This window comes from Peromyscus eremicus, chromosome 4 (assembly GCF_949786415.1).
Source record: "Peromyscus eremicus chromosome 4, PerEre_H2_v1, whole genome shotgun sequence".
In the NCBI taxonomy this organism is placed as follows: domain Eukaryota; kingdom Metazoa; phylum Chordata; class Mammalia; order Rodentia; family Cricetidae; genus Peromyscus; species Peromyscus eremicus.
Window position 1 is genome coordinate 86691897 of NC_081419.1, and position 18495 is coordinate 86710391.

The following is an 18495-nucleotide window of genomic DNA, read 5'->3' on the forward strand; positions in this document are numbered from 1 at the left end:
AATGACCGAAGTGGTCCATGACGAGAAGCCAAACCATGAACTGGCATGTGTTACTTTATTGCAGTGGGCACTTGACTTTATTGGAGGAGATTGACCTAAAACACAGCAGCTCCACTACTTACACGGGACCATAAAGCATCACTCAAGTTTGGTATAAGGTTGAGATTTTTCTGAAATTTCAGTACAGTGCCTTTCTTCAACTAACAGCAGTTGAGGAGCTGTTAGTGAAGAAATGATGTGAATAACCTTCAGGTGCAGTTTCATAAAGTAAGACAGAATAGCAGCACAGCTGTTTAATGGAGTTGTCCTTCTGGAACACAAACATAAAAAACTTGCATAGCTATATCTAAAGAGATTTTTAAGGCACTTAATCGATATTTCAGTTTCGACAAAGTGTTTGTTTTCTATTTCTTTAGCTGCTTAAAGCTTTTCAAGCTGATTCTGGATAGAGTCACTAGCAAGTACCATGGAAAAATTAGGTTGCAGTTAACGTAAGTTGAACATAATTTTGTGTAGGTCTCCCGATCAGTCCCTGGCCGGCATCCTCTTGCATGACATTTAGGTGTTCAAGATTTCATATTTCTCTGAACTATTCCAAGAAACTAGTTGAACTCTTAGACTGGGTTCTTAGAACTGGGAGCCCTGTGAGCAGCCGGGTGGAATCCTTGACGGTTTGCCATCCTTTGTCCATTGGGCACAGATGCCAAATCAATTTCCAAATATAGATTTTTTTTTAAAGAAGTATAAAAAAAGGATTCCGTTCCATTAGAAGGTGACTGTCCAGAATCATGGCTTGTCTTGAACTCAGACTTATCCGAGCTGATCTTCGTATTGCTTACGAAAGCAGTCGCCAGCTGGGAAGAAGTCCCAGCACCTTTCCTGGTACATCTTCCACACGTAAGATTCCTGAAACAGTGTAAGCAAAGGGTACTTTGTGTTAAAACCACAATAAGCTAAAATCAGTTTATTTTTTGCTCTGTGATTTGCTTTAGGAAGACCGATGGGAACTGATGCAAGGCCACGTGGGCATGTTCTCATGCTCTTCCTAGCTCACTTGGTTTTGTGAGCAAGAAGTCACGTCTTTCCATCATGGTAGAGTGGAGGAGGAAAACCTGTTCTCTTGCCTCCTCTAGCTATTCAATCCCATGCCAATTGTAAACGGGGGACTAAAGAAGAATGCGGGTTGAGGGGACATTTCCCACTACCTGAGGCCCGATCTGAAACCCGAGTGTTTGCGCCATAAAGTTTTCCTATCCATTGACGTTTGAATGTTGAGTAACTAGGCTTTTCTTGCTGTTCTCCACCTTTCCCTTTCATAGTCAGTCACAGAATTACCTGACACAGCTACTCACTCATCCGCTCTCACCACACCTCCACATTCCTGCTGTCACCCACATACAAGGCCCTTCTTTCTTATGCTGTCTCTCCCACTGTCTTACTCTGAATCTCCTGCTCTTTGTTACAGCCACCCACTCCGTTTTTCGTTGTCTTTTTCTCTCTACTGTCCTCCCACCTCCAGCGATTTTATACAGAAGCAGTAAACACAATGGTTTGGAAAATGTCAGTGTTTGTTGGGAAGGATTATCAAGGAGAACTTGGGGAATAGACTGAAGTCACCATAAAATTCTCACTTCTTAAGTAACAAAAAGGGTGATGGAAAAAAATGCATCTAAAGACTAATAGCCTCAGATATCCCGAAGTGTACTACTCAGTTTCAAGACTTAGGTTTGTGTTGTCTTCCTTTTACTATCTAGTTCTTAGTTAAAAAGTTTGTTTCTTACCTGACCCGTATGTTCTGTTTCATCCTTGTTAATCAAATACATCAGAAAGAATCTGGGAAAAGAACAAATGGGGGAAAGGGTAGAGGTTTTTAAATAAAAAAACGAACAAACAAGTGTACATGGTGGTGCTCACCTTTAATCCTAGCACTCGGGAGACAGAGGCAGGTGAACCTCTGAGTTTGAGGCTAGCTTGGTCTACAGACCAAGTTTCAGAAAAGCCAGGGGTATGTAGAGAGACCCTGTCTTGAAAACCACCCCACCCCAAAAAACTAAAGCCAAACAAAAAATTATTTAATTGTGTGCCTGCAAGAGCTAGCAGAGTCCAGAAGAGAGCATCAGATCTCCTGGAACTAGAGTTACAGGCAGTTATGAGCTGCCTGGGTGGGTTCTGGGAACTGAACCTGGGTCCTCTGCAAGAGCAACAAGTGCTCTTAGCAGCTGAGCCATCCTTCCAGCCCAAGGTACTTCTTACTCAAACTATCTAACACTATTTACTAAGAGAAACTGGAAATATGGTTTGAAAACTTAAGAAGCCTTTAAGAATCAAGGAAGCATTTCTAATGATGATCGCTGCTCATCTCCAAGCCAGTGAGGGAGAGCCTTCTTAGTCCCCCAAAATGTGAGCTAAGGCCACTTGCAAACTATCTTGCTTACCACAAAACTATCAATAGGCCAGTGTATCATGTAATAAAAATGTGACTTGAAATCACACATCAGGGATGAGTCATGAAAAATGTGGACAGGATTTACTTTCAGTTCATGCTCCTTCCAGAAGTATCACTTTGTTTTTCATTGTGGAAAACTGGGGAAAGGTGGTGTGGTTTCACTTGTGCTAAATGATCTGTATCAAAGATTTGAGTCTGTGACACATAAGTGTCCCAGGGGGCTGTACTCTCAGTTCATATTATACAACTCCAGAGATGGTTTCTAGAAAAACTGGTCTCATGCCTTTAGGAAAGGAAAATGTGACACTGGTAAAGGAAGGAGAAGGTCGAGAAAATACCTTGCATGTAGCAGAGCCCCAAACCTTGAGTCTTACAGGGCAGTACTATTTTTATCTTATGTCCTGGCACACAGAAACGGCTCTAACTATGATGGCTTCTTCCTTTCTCTCTCCCAAGATTGAGAATTTCCTACTTCTATGATACTGAAGCCCTGGGCCGGTGAAACATTCTTCTCTTCCTGGCACATGTATTTAGCTGGCAGCTCACCATATAGAGTGTTCCAGGGTATCATGAAAGGGAATCCCAACCCAGATATCTAACATCTTCTAGTCTATCATTTTCTGGTGCTGCCTGCCACAGGGCTGTGGGCTAACTTCTGTATCTTGACTGAGAGCCCTCTTAATGAGAAATGGCCATGGTAAATACTCATGATACTAGGAAAAGGATGGTGGTTATTTAAAAAGAAACTCAACACTAGCTTTGGCCTGTTTTATCCCAAAGAGTGAGATGTGAATGAAATGCACGAAGAGCAAGTAGATCAGAAAGTAGATCACTTTCTCCTTGAGAATCATACTTTCTGGAGTCTGAATAATCAGGTCATATAATTAATATACCCTATAAGTGGTACTGAATAGGTTCCAATAACTTGAGTTATTGGAATGCTTGACCCTAGGAAAAGTGAAATATTTTTATTATTTGCATTGCTAACATTAAACATTCCCCAGAATATCCTACTTTCACAGAATTTAATGGAAGCTGCAGAGCGGACAGAATGTCTAAAAACTGGTCATCAGCATGAATCTGACTGCACCTACTTGATACAATGTAATCTTGATATGGTGGGGAAAGAAGGCCTTTTAGTAAGGCGTTCACAGAGACCAGAAAGGGGAAAGGTGGGGGCAGTAAGCCTGGACAATAGCTGGAGGTACAAGTGGACATTCCTAAGGATGTAAAGAGAATTGCTGGAGATACGTGCTATTGAGAGGAATGGGGCCTAGACATGAGTTGGGCTGCCTAGGTGTGGAAGAGTTCACATTTGTTTCCAACAAAGGGTAGAGAGAATGACTCTGGCTCACACAGGCGCCTTTACTGATCATGGCTACCTCTCCAAACAGAAAGGGAGAAACAACACAAGCAGACTAAACTTTGAGACAGAGTTGTTTTGGTTTGCCCTAAAGACGACATCCTTAACCAGGATACTTACAGGTAATTGGCTAAGTTGTGCTCTTGCAGCGTATGTGTTTCAAAACCGTGAGGGGTTGTGTCAAAGTAGTCATTGCCAATGCCACAGATGAAGCATTTGGTCTATAAAATCAAACAACAACAAAAATAGAAAAGGCATTAGTATGCATAGCAACAGAGAGGAAAAACACTGCCAGCCAGTTGAATTGGGGACATAGAAAGCTGCTTTCCTGTTTAATGCTTTGGCTATCAGGCATTTACTTACAGTCCCACCTTCCTAGCTGAAGGTGCTGTTCCCTCCGGTTATGAGACAGGAGGCAGCCGTGTGTCAGGCATGGGAGGGTGTAGCACACAGGGCATTAGTACCCAGGGCTGGTAGACTGGTGCAGAGGAAGTGTGACAACAGGCACAGGAAGCAAACCTTTTAGTAGTTTTGCTTAGGGACGACCCTAATTAATAGCCTGGTCTGTGGTTTGAGGAACCTATGTGGGGTTGAAATACGTAGAAAGAACAGTACCTCCATGTCTTCACGTACTTGTTCCTGCTGGTCTCTCAGCTCTCCAAAAGCATCAATAATCAGACCTGGGTTTTAAATACAAAAGACAAAGTGTCTTCACCTGCACCATGGTCTTGGGGAGAAGTGGCAGAGGCCATTTTGATTTGTCAAAAAAGTGAATTATCCAGCTGAGCTGGTCAATTATAGCAAAATTAAAGGGGGAAAGAGCTGTATTTTCAAGCACTTGGTCCTGGCTAATCAGTTCTCATTACTTCTCTTCCTGTGCTTCAGCACTGACAACTACTTCCCTTAACACCGCCTTCTCCTGATCCCTCAGATATCGATCAATGTATTCTCTTTGTCTTTGATCAGTATCTTCCCTCATTTGCTTCTGAGCCCTCAACACTTAAATATCAGTACCACATTTCTGCATGACTCAAACGAAATTCATCATCTTTCCTTCTTCAGTTCCTAGCAAGCTGTTGACTAAAATATCAGTACTTTCCTATTGACTCTAAAAAACAGTAAGCCATGCCATATTTTTATAGCTTCTTTCTCTCCTGCTTCCCCACATCTCTGTATGGGAGAACAAAGACAGGGAAGGCAAACCACAGGAGACATCTAGGAAGCAGAAGGGATGAAGATGTAATTTAGAGTGAGGAGTACTCTGTGCATGTTCTCAAGTTTCTTGGAATTGTCTGGGTGGCTCTTTGGCTCTATATGTACAAGGCTTCACAGACAATAAGTGCTCAATGAGTTGTTAAATTGACAAGTTAGATGAATTAGGAAAAAAACTTCTTTATAAAACCATCACTTGATGGATGTAGAAAAGCAAAACTAGATTTATTTAATCCAGGTCCTGCGTACTGTAGTTGACAACCCTACCTTGAATGATGGCCAGCAGGATGACAATGACGAAGAAGAAGAAGGTAATGTCAAAGACGATGCGATATATTTCGTAAGGGTCACCGGCGGGGTCTTCAATTTCATCACCAATGCCGCCACCCGCTCTCACTCCCACATACATGTGGAAGAGGTAGCACTAGGGAAGATGGGGTGGCACTTCAGGTGAAAGGTACATGGCTCTCCAGGAGCATGCTCATTTCACACTACAGACCTAACCATGACAATCCTGAACTGGGAGCAGGGACCTTCTTCAGTGATGCTGGCCTCTGCTGTCCACTGCACCCAGCTTGCTGTCTACCAGGATCAAAAGATTCTTACATTTTTGAAAACCTACTTTGAATTGTGATGCATATAAAGGTTGTTAAGGTCTGATGGTATGACATATGCCAGCTATCGATTTTGTCTTATTGAATTTCAAGAGTGCCAGCCTGGATTTTAGACTCTTTCTGCTTCTTTATCACCTGTATATTTGTCAAGGATTTCTGTAGAATCTTAAGTATAGGTTGAGCATCCCTAACCTGAAATCAGAATGCTTTTAAACATAAAACTGGTCAAATGCTGTCATGACACCTCCTCAGGTCAAAAACTCAACACCTGACCTCATGTCATGTCATGTCAAAATACAAGCATTCTAAAGACACTGTGTACAATTACTCTCAGACTCTGGATTTAAAATACAAAGGGAGCTGATGAATTTCATGTTTAGATTTTTGGCCCCACTTTTTAAGGCATAGCATATATGCAGATATCCCCCAATCTGAAGCAGTTATGGTCCCAAGAATTTGGATAAGGACCATTCAACACACTCAACCTGCAATTGACTTTGTTTGGCACGTGTTTCTACTCATCTGAGCACTGCCTCATTTAGCCAGGCACCCTTATCCTTTACCTCACCAGAGGGCTTAGGCTCGCAGAGAAAAGGCAAGTCCAGAGCAAGGAGCCACCTGAAGCCAGGTACTGGTTACACTGCTGATCTGATGATGGGGATTGCTGTCCTGTGAGAGTCCTTGTCCCAAGATAGCATAAGGGGAGTTTTACCCAATAAGCATTACCTTTTATAGAGAAATGCTCACAGACCTTTACCTAGCATGTCTTTCCCTGAAATTAGGTTGTGATAAACCCTAGAAGATGCTGCTGCTACCTCCACGGTGTGTGTTACCCCAGCTGTGCCAGGCTCTTCAGCTTTTGATAGCTATTTTGAAAGAAGCTCAGTGGATGGCTGAACTAAGGGTCTGATCCTTAGAACTTCACTCCCAGTTTTCAGAGATGAAAACCAAAGATTTACAGCCATGAAATTTAGATATGCTCACTCACAGCATGCCTAATCCTCATCCCAAAGTGAGAGAAATACTAGTACCCCTTGTCTCCCACGGTGTGATGACACCCATTACCATCACCTCCAACTCCCCAGGACACTGCCCTCTTTTGGACAGATGACACCTAGTCTCTTCTGCTCAAGTGCCACAGCTGTTTGTTTTGCCAACCACGCCTGTGGCTCATCTCTTCCAAAGAGGCCCTGTGACCGTGGCTGGTGGGTACTCACTGTCATCATGTCGTCACACTTCATATCCGGCTCATCGTCATCTTCACTTTTGTTATAGAACTTGCGGAAGAAGTTGAAAGCCACCACAGTATAGAGGTAAACGACCACAGCCAGGAGACCAACAGTCAGAACCAGCTAGGGATGAGGAAACCAATATAGAGGAGTGGAATTTCAACCCTGAAAGGCTCATGGGGTCCCCAGTAGTAAGGAAGACAGTGATGTGCTTTGACTACTGGTGGAGAACAGGCTGACCAGGGTTATCAGGAGAAAGGACTTCATAGGTGAAGTGTTCCGGGCTGAACTGTATCCTCCCTGTGGTTTATGTGTGGAGTCCTAACCACTAGTAAGTACATCAGGCTGTGACTATTTGGGGACAGTGTTTAGAGGTCAAGTTATAAAGGAGGCTGTGTGGGTAGTCCCCAGTCCAATCTCATTCATGTCATTATAAAAGGAGATTAAGAGCCCGATGACTTAAAACATATGCATCCAGAGGGACAGTTGTGTGTAATGGCGCCAGAGCATCACTGTGCACAAAGCAAGGAGAGAAACCTCAGAGACCAACCCAGTTAACACTTTCATAGTCCACTTCCAGTCTCAAGAGCCTCAAGTTATTGATTTCCATCAGTTAAGGCATCTCCACCACACTAATGCCTGGAGTATGGTTTTATACACAGGTGAAGGGTGAATGTACCTATGAATCTAAGTGAAGGTGCTGTGAGAGGGTTCTATTATTTATAGAGCTACTTGTTTTCCAAAGCTGCTACTCTAAAGCTGCAACTGAGAAAATCTCAAGTTTCCTCAGACTGGTAGCTATCCCTCAGCTATATTATATCACAGCCATAATCTGCATAATCATCACAGCTTTGAAGTTATTGTAAATATTACAATGGTTGAGCCAAGGAGTCTGCTTAGGCCCAAGATGGTGTCACAGGACACGTTTACTTCCATGCTATATAAGGAGGCCAGGGATTCAGCAGCATGAATGAGGAGTTCAAGGACCTGCTTCTGTGGCCCATTCCAGCAGGGACTAGATATTGGAAGATAAACAGTGTAGATCTTTTGCTTTTGAGGAGCTGTACAAAAAGAAGTAGCACAAATGATAAGGTAAGCACCCAAACTGATGTATTTCTGGCCTCCTGAGGGATGAAATTCCTCAGATCTTGAGGAACAGAGCTCCTAGAAAGTGCTTTAGAGGAGAGGGAAAACTGGTCCTCTTACCAAAGGAAAGCAAAGAGATTGTTGACCTAAGCTCTGCCACATACCAGCTGTGTAGTTTTAGGGGCCACACAGCCTCTTAGCCTGAATTCTTTGTAGATTAACATCTACCTTATAAGGTGAGACTCAGTACCTGAAACATGGCATAAGTTTGGCATATTTTAACTTTCTTGTTGCCCTGCCCCATACAAAAGTTTAGAAATATGATGGAGTATATCTCATACATACTTAACTATACTTATTGAAGAAGAAAATGCTGAGCAGTTTGAATTGGCAAATAAGGAGAATCCACTAGAGGCTTTTAATATGACCATACTCGTTGTATCCAGTCTTTTACATATGGTCAAAGTCAATTCTTTGTTTAGCCATGTAGATGTGCACATTATGTATGTATGCAAATGTATATTAAAAGTATACCCATTAACTTATTATTAGATAGATCAGGCACTTCTGACATGTGTCTGTCTCTATCTATCTATCTATCTATCTATCTATCTATCTATCTATATCTCCCAGGGGTTAAATAAGAGCCATGGAGGAAGAGGTAAGTCCATAAAAGGTACCCAAAGTAATTCTGATATGTTCATTATTCTGCTCAGCCCATCCTTATTCTCCTAGTTGATCCTAACTTCAATGTTCCATCATCAGTTGGATATTATTTAAAAAAAAAAAACTGCTAGTAGTTCAAGTATTTGGCCAAGAAAGGAGCATTACATACTATGACAAATTCCTTCCTGACATACACCAGCATACTACTTTTTTTTTTCTTTTCTATACATTCTGTTCCAAATAAGTATAAACCCAGTACCTGTTTGCCATTGTGAGTTACAGATGAAAGGATTGTCCTCAAGGTCTTAAAGCCCATTGCAATATCCAACAGATGAGCAGCAAAGAAGAAGTTGTTGTAGTGGCCCAGGACAGACATGGTTGTATACCAGGCAAGGTAGAGAAAGGACTGTGAAAATGAGAGAAAGTTGGCAATTTTTCAGGCATTCATGATACAATGGGCTCGTTAAACTATATTCCCCTCATTTTGAGGAACAACATGAAGAAAAGGGGCATAGGTACTGGGGTGCTGTAAGTTGTCCTAAGATCTTACAAAGGAGCCCCATTCATGTTATACTATTGCACAAGGCAGAGTTTTCCCCAGCACCACTCAGGCTCCTGACCCATGATTACCCAGGGAGACTGCCTGAGAAACTTAGGGCTTGCTTATTCCCTGTGGCATCCAACAAGATCCCCTGACTTGCGACACAAGATCTTGTTTTTTTCTGGTACTATACTTACGTTGTCAGTGAAAACCACCCCTAGCTTCCAAATATGGTACTTCATGTCGATGGAACTTAGCCTAAAGAGGGACAATAATTTCATAAATTATAAATGCCAGTGTTAGTTAAATGCTTAGTAAAGGGGATAATTTCTTAGGGTTAAAAACAGAAACACAGGTTTAACTTTTTTTCAAGTTATATAGATTTCTCAGAGACAAAGAATGGTTTGAACCATGCACCTGGAAACCTTAGTCTTTGGACTTTTTGGGGCATAAGAATTTGATATTTTCCCCTCTAGCTCACTGGAGAGGAATGGAAAACAAGAATTTATCTTAGCCACTTGGACTTGAACTCCTCAGATCTGTACCATGACACCAGAGATGCCACCTCTGCTTTGGTCTCTTCTACTGGGCTAAAGTCCAGGGCATTTTTGTCCAAACCCAGGAGTTCAGCGATGCGCTCCGCTCCGTAGAGATCTCCATACTTGTTGATCACCTAAAGCAGAGAAACGACAGGGTGAACTGTGGCTATATACTACCACCCAACTTTTCTCCAGCTCTGAGGTTTTTGGGAGTTTTGCTATGCCCTGAGCTTTTTCAAAAGGTTAAACAAGATACCATTCAAAACTGGCCAGAAAAGGAAAAGTTACCCCTAGAGAAAACTAAAGAAATAACGGTAAGTAAGTGAAAACTTCTTTTAAAGTAAGTGTCTCTTTGGAGAGAAAGGAAAGCCTAATGTGGAGAAAGCAGCATGGGTTGTGCTGAAGGCAGATGAGTAAGAGAGCAAAGCAGGAAGCCCGTCTACGCAAACCCTCCGCAACTGATTCTCCTCAGACCCCATCCTAAGCCTGACATCACGTTTACTCAGGTTAGTACGTGAAGAGTGAAAACAGCTCACAACTCGCACCCCTACCCCCAGATAAGGCATACCTTTCTCTTCACAAACTTGTCCCAGTAGTTATTGGGAAAAGATCTGAAAACGAAGATGAAAAAGACAGGTTCTTAATTATTAACTTCAGGGCAAACACATCAAGAAACCTTCCAGTTCGAATGTCTGGATGTGTGAGCTCTTGATTTCTGTCCTGTTCACTGAAGAAGTCATGCTGTGATTGATGTTCAGAGTCATCCCAGGGCTCCTGCCTTACAGGTCTACTGCTGTTTATCAACTCGGAGGCACTTGGAAAGCCACTCTGCAGTTTCTGTCTCAAAATTATGGTTAAGAACAAGGAATCGCGATGACACACTAGCACGAAACATATGTTGTTGGGTTTTGTTTTGGAAACCAATCCTGCCTTGCACACTCCCTTCCCCACTCCCCTGGTGTCATGTTCCTGGACAAGTCTCATTACCACAGGCCCAGTGGGCCTCCTGTATCACCCTCTTGCTGTTCCTTCAGGGGCACAAATCCAGCTGTTTCTTGGCCCATCTGCCTGGATCCCAGTATACACTAGAAACCAAAACCAGAAGGAAGTGTATGCTTCCCATTCTGTGACCGTCAGTGACTGGGGAGATGGAATTGTGTGGGATGTGCTGGGATACATAGACAAGCTCTCTTACATCAATTTCCCAACCAGAAGTAACAGGTTAATTTAGACAGGGTTTTTATTAACCCCAGGATCCTCTACTCACTTTTCATCACCATATACTCCTGTGGTACCCACTTCCTTCCAGGACTTAGAACAAGATGCCACCTCTAGAAGAGAGTGGTCTATGACATCCCTGCCTCCTCAGAGATATTATGTGCCTCTGCCTGGAATTTTCTCTAGTTCCATTCCAAGTTTTTCTTCTCATTAAACAAACAAACAAAAAGCCAAACAAACAAAAAACTGCCATCCTTGGGAATGTTAGCAAAAATGTATAAAATGTGTGGCTTCTAGCCAGAATGAGGGGACCCTTCCTGAAAGTTAGGGCTGCCATTGGAGCATTGGAGCAGAACTAACCCTTGCTATGTGCATTTTTACTTTGTTTTCCTCTATCTGAGTCATTCTTTGAGTCACACAGCAGTCTCCAATTCTACAAAGACCACTAGTTCATGATAAGAAAGTTAAGACCTTCCTCTTCCAAAAGGATGGCAGTCTTGAGGGTAAATATTTTCTTACAGATTTTGTTTTGGTTGCTGTTAAAATTGTTTATTTATCTTAATCATCTAATTGCCAATTAAAAATAAATGCTGGTATTATGGAATAAACTGCCAATAGATATATTTGTAAGATAAAAATTATTTTTACCCTCTTCTGTGTGCATTGCTACTTGATTTTTTTTATGTATCACATACAAGAATAAAAATCAAGCCATCTTTCCTCTACCTCCTTGATAACCCCCACTCCCTACTTTATTCTTCTCTTTTAGGTAGGGTTTTATTATGTAGCCCTGGCTGACATAGAACTCACCACACAGACAAAGATAGGTTCCAGCTTAAAGTGATCTTCCTCTCTGCTTCTAAGTACTGGGATTATATATGTGGGTCACTTTGACCAGATTTCTTCCCTCTTGTATACAAATGTTCTCCAGCATATATCTTGATTTCTTGGTCCTATTTTGTTCCGAGTAGAATATTCCACAATAAATGCTAAAGGTCCATGTCTAAGACTGTTTCATGAACATGATCTTATCCTGGGGTTAAGATCAAGAAGTTCCTTGAAGGTAGAACATACATTTTTACTTGGTTATTTTCTTTAAGGCCTAGAGAACAGACTTGCAGAAGAAAATGCATAAAGAATATGCTTGAATCCTTAGCCTCTTTAGTAACTGGCCAATGTACAATGAGATGCCATTACACTCCTGCCAGGTCACCAAAATTACCTGACACTAACAAGTGCTGGCAAACAGGTAGAGAAGTAGAAAGTCTCTGACTAGCAGTTTATAATGATACTGGACCAAGCATTTCCCATACCTTACTCTTGAGCCAAGTCCCTTCAGAGGGAAGAGCTCTTTCACTTGTGTACAGACACAGGGATTTTATGGTAGTGCTGTTTGTAAGAGTGGGGACTGGAATCAGCTGAAATATCTACTGTCAGGAAAATGCACCAAGTCTTGCTTGTAAATACACTTACATGGAAAACATTACAGTTTTGAGAACAACTTGTCAACATAGGTGAGTTCGCCAAGGATCAGAAACACCACATAATGATGAATAAAAGATTCTCTACCTGTATAACATATGTAATATGACAATCCCATATACATAGAGTTCAGAATATTTAAAATGAAGTAATGTGTTTAGGCACAAGGAACTGGTTAAAATGCAAGTTAATGCAAGATAATGACTCCATAAGTAATAGCACTAATAACTACTTACGGATCAATATCATTAACCACTAATGGATATTACGGAATATGTTAGCTGGGATTGTGGGAACATGACTGTGAGGATAACAGAGCTTTCAGGCTAGCAACAATGTTCTAGTTTTAATCTCTGTGGTTTGTTACTCTCTATTAAAATAAATGTGCATACTTTATAGGTCCTTGTGTGTACCTCACAATATAAAAATGGGAAAACTCAGAGTGGATAATAGGCACCAAGACCAGTAATTCTATGTAGCAAAATAGGCCAAATAGAGCCTACAACAACTAATCATCAATTCAAAATAACTAGAGAAAATATAAAGGTTCCCAGGACCAGAAGTGATAACATTTTAGTATACAGAAATGCTGATTACCCTGGTTTGATAATAAACACTTGATAATATACATGTGTTGAATTATAACACGTTCTGTAAAGTAATTAAATATTCCATTATGTGTCATTTACATTTGAGTTTATAATTAAATTTTAAGAGAAAAGGCATCTATGCATGGTGTGTGGTTAAGTGAGTGATGCCGCTATTGTCAGAACTGCCCTGTCCCATGATGCCCTTGCTGTGAAAAAACAAAACCAGCTTCGACAACAGTTGCTCTGCTTGTTTATGGATTTCCCTGCTCACAAATGCATGGCTTGGCCCATCTCCTGCTTGGAAAGCTGCAGTGCATTCTTCTCAGTGTCTCAGGTAAGTTCTAGAAACAGAACAGCCTTTTTTACTAGCACTTTTACACTGAATCACATTGTCCCAGACTTACATGTCCTGGATATCAGACAGAACATTTCTCAAAGTATTAAATTACTTGATGTTATCCAAAAATGTCTGTAATTTAATGGCCACAGATGAAAAAAATACATTTAAACTGCTTTTGTTGTTTCTCCTTGTATGAGCAGGACAGGAATCTGCAGGCAGGTGCAGAGCTTAGGTTTTTATTGCTCATGTTATTTTCCCCAAAGCCTTCCCTTCCTAGAGACTGCTTGTACCTTTATAGATCTGCCTCTTAGTTTCCTTAATCATCTTTGAATAGGTAGTAATTCCCTTGGAATCGGGATCCTATCTAATATGCATACCTTAATTGAAACAGACAAAAGTTTTAACATGGTTGCCTTTACTTATACGTTCACTTCTCTTTCTTTACTTTTACTACAATAATTTGTCTTACAGTTTTCATAGCTGTGAATGTCCTGGTATTAGAGCGTGTCATTTGCTCATGGTGATAACACGGACACTTTTGCTTCTGTAGGATTGGAATGAAGGGCACTTACGGCGTGTTGATCACCAGGCGGTCCCACTGCCCCTTGATGTCATCTTCAGATGGCTGTTCGGTGATATAAAGGCCATCAAACTCCAGCTTCCTGGCAATTTCTTTCTCCCTTTTGAATACCACCAGAGGCACCTACAAAGGAGAAGACACTCATAACCTAGAGGTCTGTGCCTAATGTACCTTCTCCCAGGACCTGTCACAAATCAACCTTCCTGTGTAATGGCAGTTACCCTTTATACTGGGACTTAATACCTATATACACACACACCATTTGCATGCCTAGTGCCCAAGGAAGTCAGAAGAGAACATCAGATGCCCTAAAACTAGAGAAACAGGTGGTTGTGAGCTGCCATGTGGGTGCTGGGACTCAAACCCAGGTCCTCTGGAAAAGCATCAAGTGGTTTTAACCATTGAGCCTTGTCTCTAAGCCCTGCACTGGGATTTTTAAGGTAACTAGTTGTACGGCCAATACTAAGTAAATCTCACTCCTTGGCTACTACACCTACCCTTCCAAAAGTTCAGCTGATCTGAGTCGCTCTCTAAGGTTAAACAGTTGACAACAGTAAGCCATGCACGAGTCCTAAGAAGGCCATGTTTAGTTCCAAGCCTGAATGGGAATTGTCCACTAGGACTGCCGGGCTTAGAACTGAACCAAGAAATAGAAAGGACAATGAACTATTCTAGAAGATTGGTCAACCCGGGAATGTGTGGCAGTTTCCCAAGAGTCACTAGTAGGGAGGGTCATAGCCATGTCATGGCCTAAAGGTTAGTGGACGCAATGTGTTTTGATAGTTACAGTGATACAGTTCAGAGGCTTCTGTGCACACTTGTTATAGTATACTGATGTTTTCTTCTTTCCAGCAAACTTGCTTCTTTCTGCTGTTACTTCCAGTCACTCTCTTACACAATAGACCTGCTTATTTGTGGGAGACACATTCCAAAACACCCGGGGAGTCCCTGAAAACATGGATAGAACCAAACTTGTATGCACTATGCTTTCTCTTAGACATGCATGAATTTGATGGCCTTTTCCATCTTCACTGCCCATTACACACCATGGCCTTGACTTTTGCAGGCTGAGGTGTGACAGTAAAACTAGCTCATAATTCTTTTTGCCTCTTCACAACGTCATGGATAGAAGATGCCCTTACAGTAGATCTCAGCATCCTCATCTGGTTTTCTGTTCTTCCCTCACTAAGAACTGTCACATCGTCCCTTGAACACTGTATGTCTTCTCGTTGGCACTGCAGAGTCTCCAGTATCAGTACTCTTGTACTTTGGATGCCATTATTAGGTAAAGTAAGAATACTCAAATATGAGCACTGTGCTATCTGGCCAGTCAGTGTGATAACTGAGAGGGCTAAGTGACTAGCAGGTGGGTAGAGTATACTATGTGAACACATTGGACAAAGGGGCGATTCATGTTCCAAACAGGACAGAATAGGATTGTGTATGGTTAAAAATAACATATAATTTAACATTTATATGTTGTTTATTTATTGAACTTTTACTTAATTTTTGGACCACATTTTACTGTAAGTAGCTGAAACCATGTATTAAGCAGGTCGGTGGGTGGGCATGGTACATAACTAACTTTTTTAAAGACAGGATCTCATTTATGTAGTCCAATCTGGTCTGAAATTCACCACGTAGTCCAGTGCAGTCTCACATTCCTGGCAGTCCTCCTACCTCATCCGCCCAGGTGCTATGGTTACAGGTGTATACACTCACCTTCATCTTAGACTAGACATGGTAGCATGGCTGTTGTGATGGCTAGTCTTCATTGTCAACCTGATCAACTTTAGAATGACACAGGGAAACACTGCCTCTGGGGGCATTCCCAGAGAGGTTTAACGGAGGAGAAAGGGCCAATCCTGAGCGCAGGTGGAAACATCGCAGGGGCTGGGACATGGGACTGGATAAAAAGAGGTTAAAAAGAGAGGCCAGTAGAATGCCAGTATTCCTCCCTGCTTCCTGAGACTGGATCTGAGCGAGCCTTATTCTTCTGCCACCGCAGGAGCTGCTCACACTGCCACGTCTTCCCCACCACGATTGACCGGATCCTCAAACCAAGAGCCAAAATAAACCCTTCCTCTCCCGAATTGCCTCTATTGGGAGTTTTGTCCCAGCAATGGGAACATTAACCAAACAAGCTATACATAAATATAACCAGAGATCAACACAAACAGGGATAAGGAGCAATCCAATTACCTCAACTAATGGGATAGATTTAGAGAAGTCAGAAAATGCCATTGAAATCCCAGGAAATGAGGTCAGAATAGCTAGACCTCTTCTAGCCAAATAAATAAATAAATAAATAATCATTTATACACAGCCTAGGTATCTCATTCATGCAGGATGCCTCTAATTACTTTGTGACGTCTTTGGGACTTTAGTTTACAAACTATGTTTTTAATATTTTTTGTCAAAGGTCATTACCTTCATACTACTTACGCTTTGTTATTTCTGAGACAAAAGGGCAAGAATTATTTGTAAAAACTTACTTCTTGCCCCTCCCACCTCGAAAACAGCAGACAACACTGAAGACCAGTGATAGGAAGGTGGCAAAGGGGATGACATTAGGCATGCCACACCATGAGGAAATCAGTGGCTGCTACTCTGCTGTCTGTCTGGAAGGCTCTATACAATAATGTGATCACCAAGATGTAGTCTACTCCTGATACCTGGGACTCCAAACATTCTGCTTTGTCCTTCAAGGTATTTGTACATCTTTGGAATTTTAATCCACCATGTCCTCTACAGGTCACCAGTATAAATGCACCTCATCCCGCAAGCTCTTGGATTTCAGATCCAGAAACAGCAAACATGCCTCTGGATTGACTGTTGCCCATGTTCTGGGTATCTTTGTACATGTGGACTCATTTATTTTCCTGGACTGTCAGTTATTATCCTAATACTCATTTTTTTTTGGGGGGGGGTGTAGAAACGCACTAGGAAGGTCACATGGCACAGCAGTTATGAGGTCGACCTAGACAGCCTGGCTCCAGAGCCCACGCTGTCATAGTTACAGCGGCAGACTCAATACATCAGGGAAGCACGTGTTCTCTCCAGGAGGGAAGCTGGGGTTCTCACATGATGCTGTCTCACCAGGAGAAGAAAGGGACACAAAGATAGGAATACATTTCTTGGATTCTTTCCAAGAAGATAACTTGGTGTATAGTTGAGGACACTGCTTACATAATAAATAAGGGGAAATGTAATGAAAATAAAGTATTTATAAAAATTGGTGTGATAGTTAAGCTCGATTGTCAACCTGACAAGACTTAGCATCCCAAGGAGACACCTTTAGGCCTGTCTGTGAAGGTGCTTCCAGAGAGGTTTAACTGATGATGCACCCTGAAAGTAGGTGACCCTATCCCATGGGGTTCGGGTCCTGGACTCAACAAAAAGGAGAAAGTGGGTGAATCACCAGCATTCGCTGTTGTCTGTGAATATAATGTGACCAGTTGCCTCACCTTCCTGCTACCACAGCTAGACCATCTCTCACTGCTGTACCTTCCCCACCATGAAGGACTGTACCCTCAAACTTTGATCCAAATAAGACAAGTATTTTTACAGCAACAAGAAAAGTAACCTATACTATCATGGTCTAGAAAGAAGTGAACACAGAACACAAAACAGAATGATTGAAGGTTAATGTACCTACAGTAGTGTCTAAAGATGGCCCAAGTGAGTGACGCTTCCTGGTTCATGACTTGAGAAACCTCCAAATTCATCTGTGAATCTGGGCCATCATGTGACTTGCTTTAACCAATAGAGGGTGGTGGAAATGACAGTGACAATGTGGCTAATTCCAGGTCATTTCTTAAGAGGGGCTAGCATTTTCCACTTCTGTGATCCTTAGGGAAATTCTAAGTCATCCATACAAGAAGTCTACCCTACTGCAGAGATTACATGGGCAGGCCATGTGCAAAGGGAGATGCTCCGTGTCTACATGGAGAGAGGGAAGATGGACTCCCACTACTCCAGCTGAGACCCACTTCCTAGCTGTTCCTCTGCTAAGACGCCAGACACAGAACTCTCCATCTTCACCATTTTCACCTACTTGAGATCCCAAAAGGCAGACGCAGCCCTTTCACATGCAGCAGAGGAATGACTGAGTATATCCTGTCAGTCCACTGACTGAGAGAGAGAAAATGTTGGTTCTGCATATCAAATTTTGGAGTGGTTTGTTATGTAGATAACTGAAACAGGAACGCATCATTGAGATCCATCTTGGGTCTCAAATGGTTACAAACTAATGGTTACAAACTACTTTTTATAAAAATCTGACAGCAATTCAAAGATCACAAGAAGCTCTCAGGGATAATTTCATGTGTGCCTTAGTCTAATGACTCTGATACTAAGAGGTGCCTGAAGTGCTTCCCCTACAGCAGGACTGTCTATAACTCACTTTGCAGATCTTCATTTAAAAGCTCAAGTTGGTGATTGAGATCCTGTGGTTGTAAGCAGCCCCTGAGTGGCAGCACTTGTAATGTCCCACCAGCCTTACTCTTCTAGTACTTTAGAAGACAAAGAGATGGTGGACTAAAAAAATGACACTTCTTCCTCCAGAAGTCAGAAAAGACCTCGAGTGG

The 18495-nt window shown here is 42.0% G+C and overlaps 1 protein-coding gene across 1 annotated transcript in view; it reads right to left on the reverse strand.

Moving 5' to 3' along the window:
- Window positions 1-50: 50 nt before the first annotated feature.
- Window positions 51-18495, reverse strand: part of Ryr3 (ryanodine receptor 3) — a 359592-nt gene continuing 341147 nt past the window's right edge. Inside the window, exons 93-103 of the mRNA XM_059258921.1 lie at window positions 13899-14029; window positions 10265-10307; window positions 9703-9830; window positions 9355-9415; window positions 8876-9022; window positions 6853-6987; window positions 5289-5445; window positions 4425-4489; window positions 3930-4030; window positions 1782-1833; window positions 51-906 (exon numbers count right to left, since the gene is read on the reverse strand). Of these exons, the coding sequence (XP_059114904.1) occupies window positions 811-906; window positions 1782-1833; window positions 3930-4030; window positions 4425-4489; window positions 5289-5445; window positions 6853-6987; window positions 8876-9022; window positions 9355-9415; window positions 9703-9830; window positions 10265-10307; window positions 13899-14029 (1116 nt within the window). The 3' untranslated portion in view covers window positions 51-810. The remainder of the gene's footprint in view (window positions 907-1781; window positions 1834-3929; window positions 4031-4424; window positions 4490-5288; window positions 5446-6852; window positions 6988-8875; window positions 9023-9354; window positions 9416-9702; window positions 9831-10264; window positions 10308-13898; window positions 14030-18495) is intronic.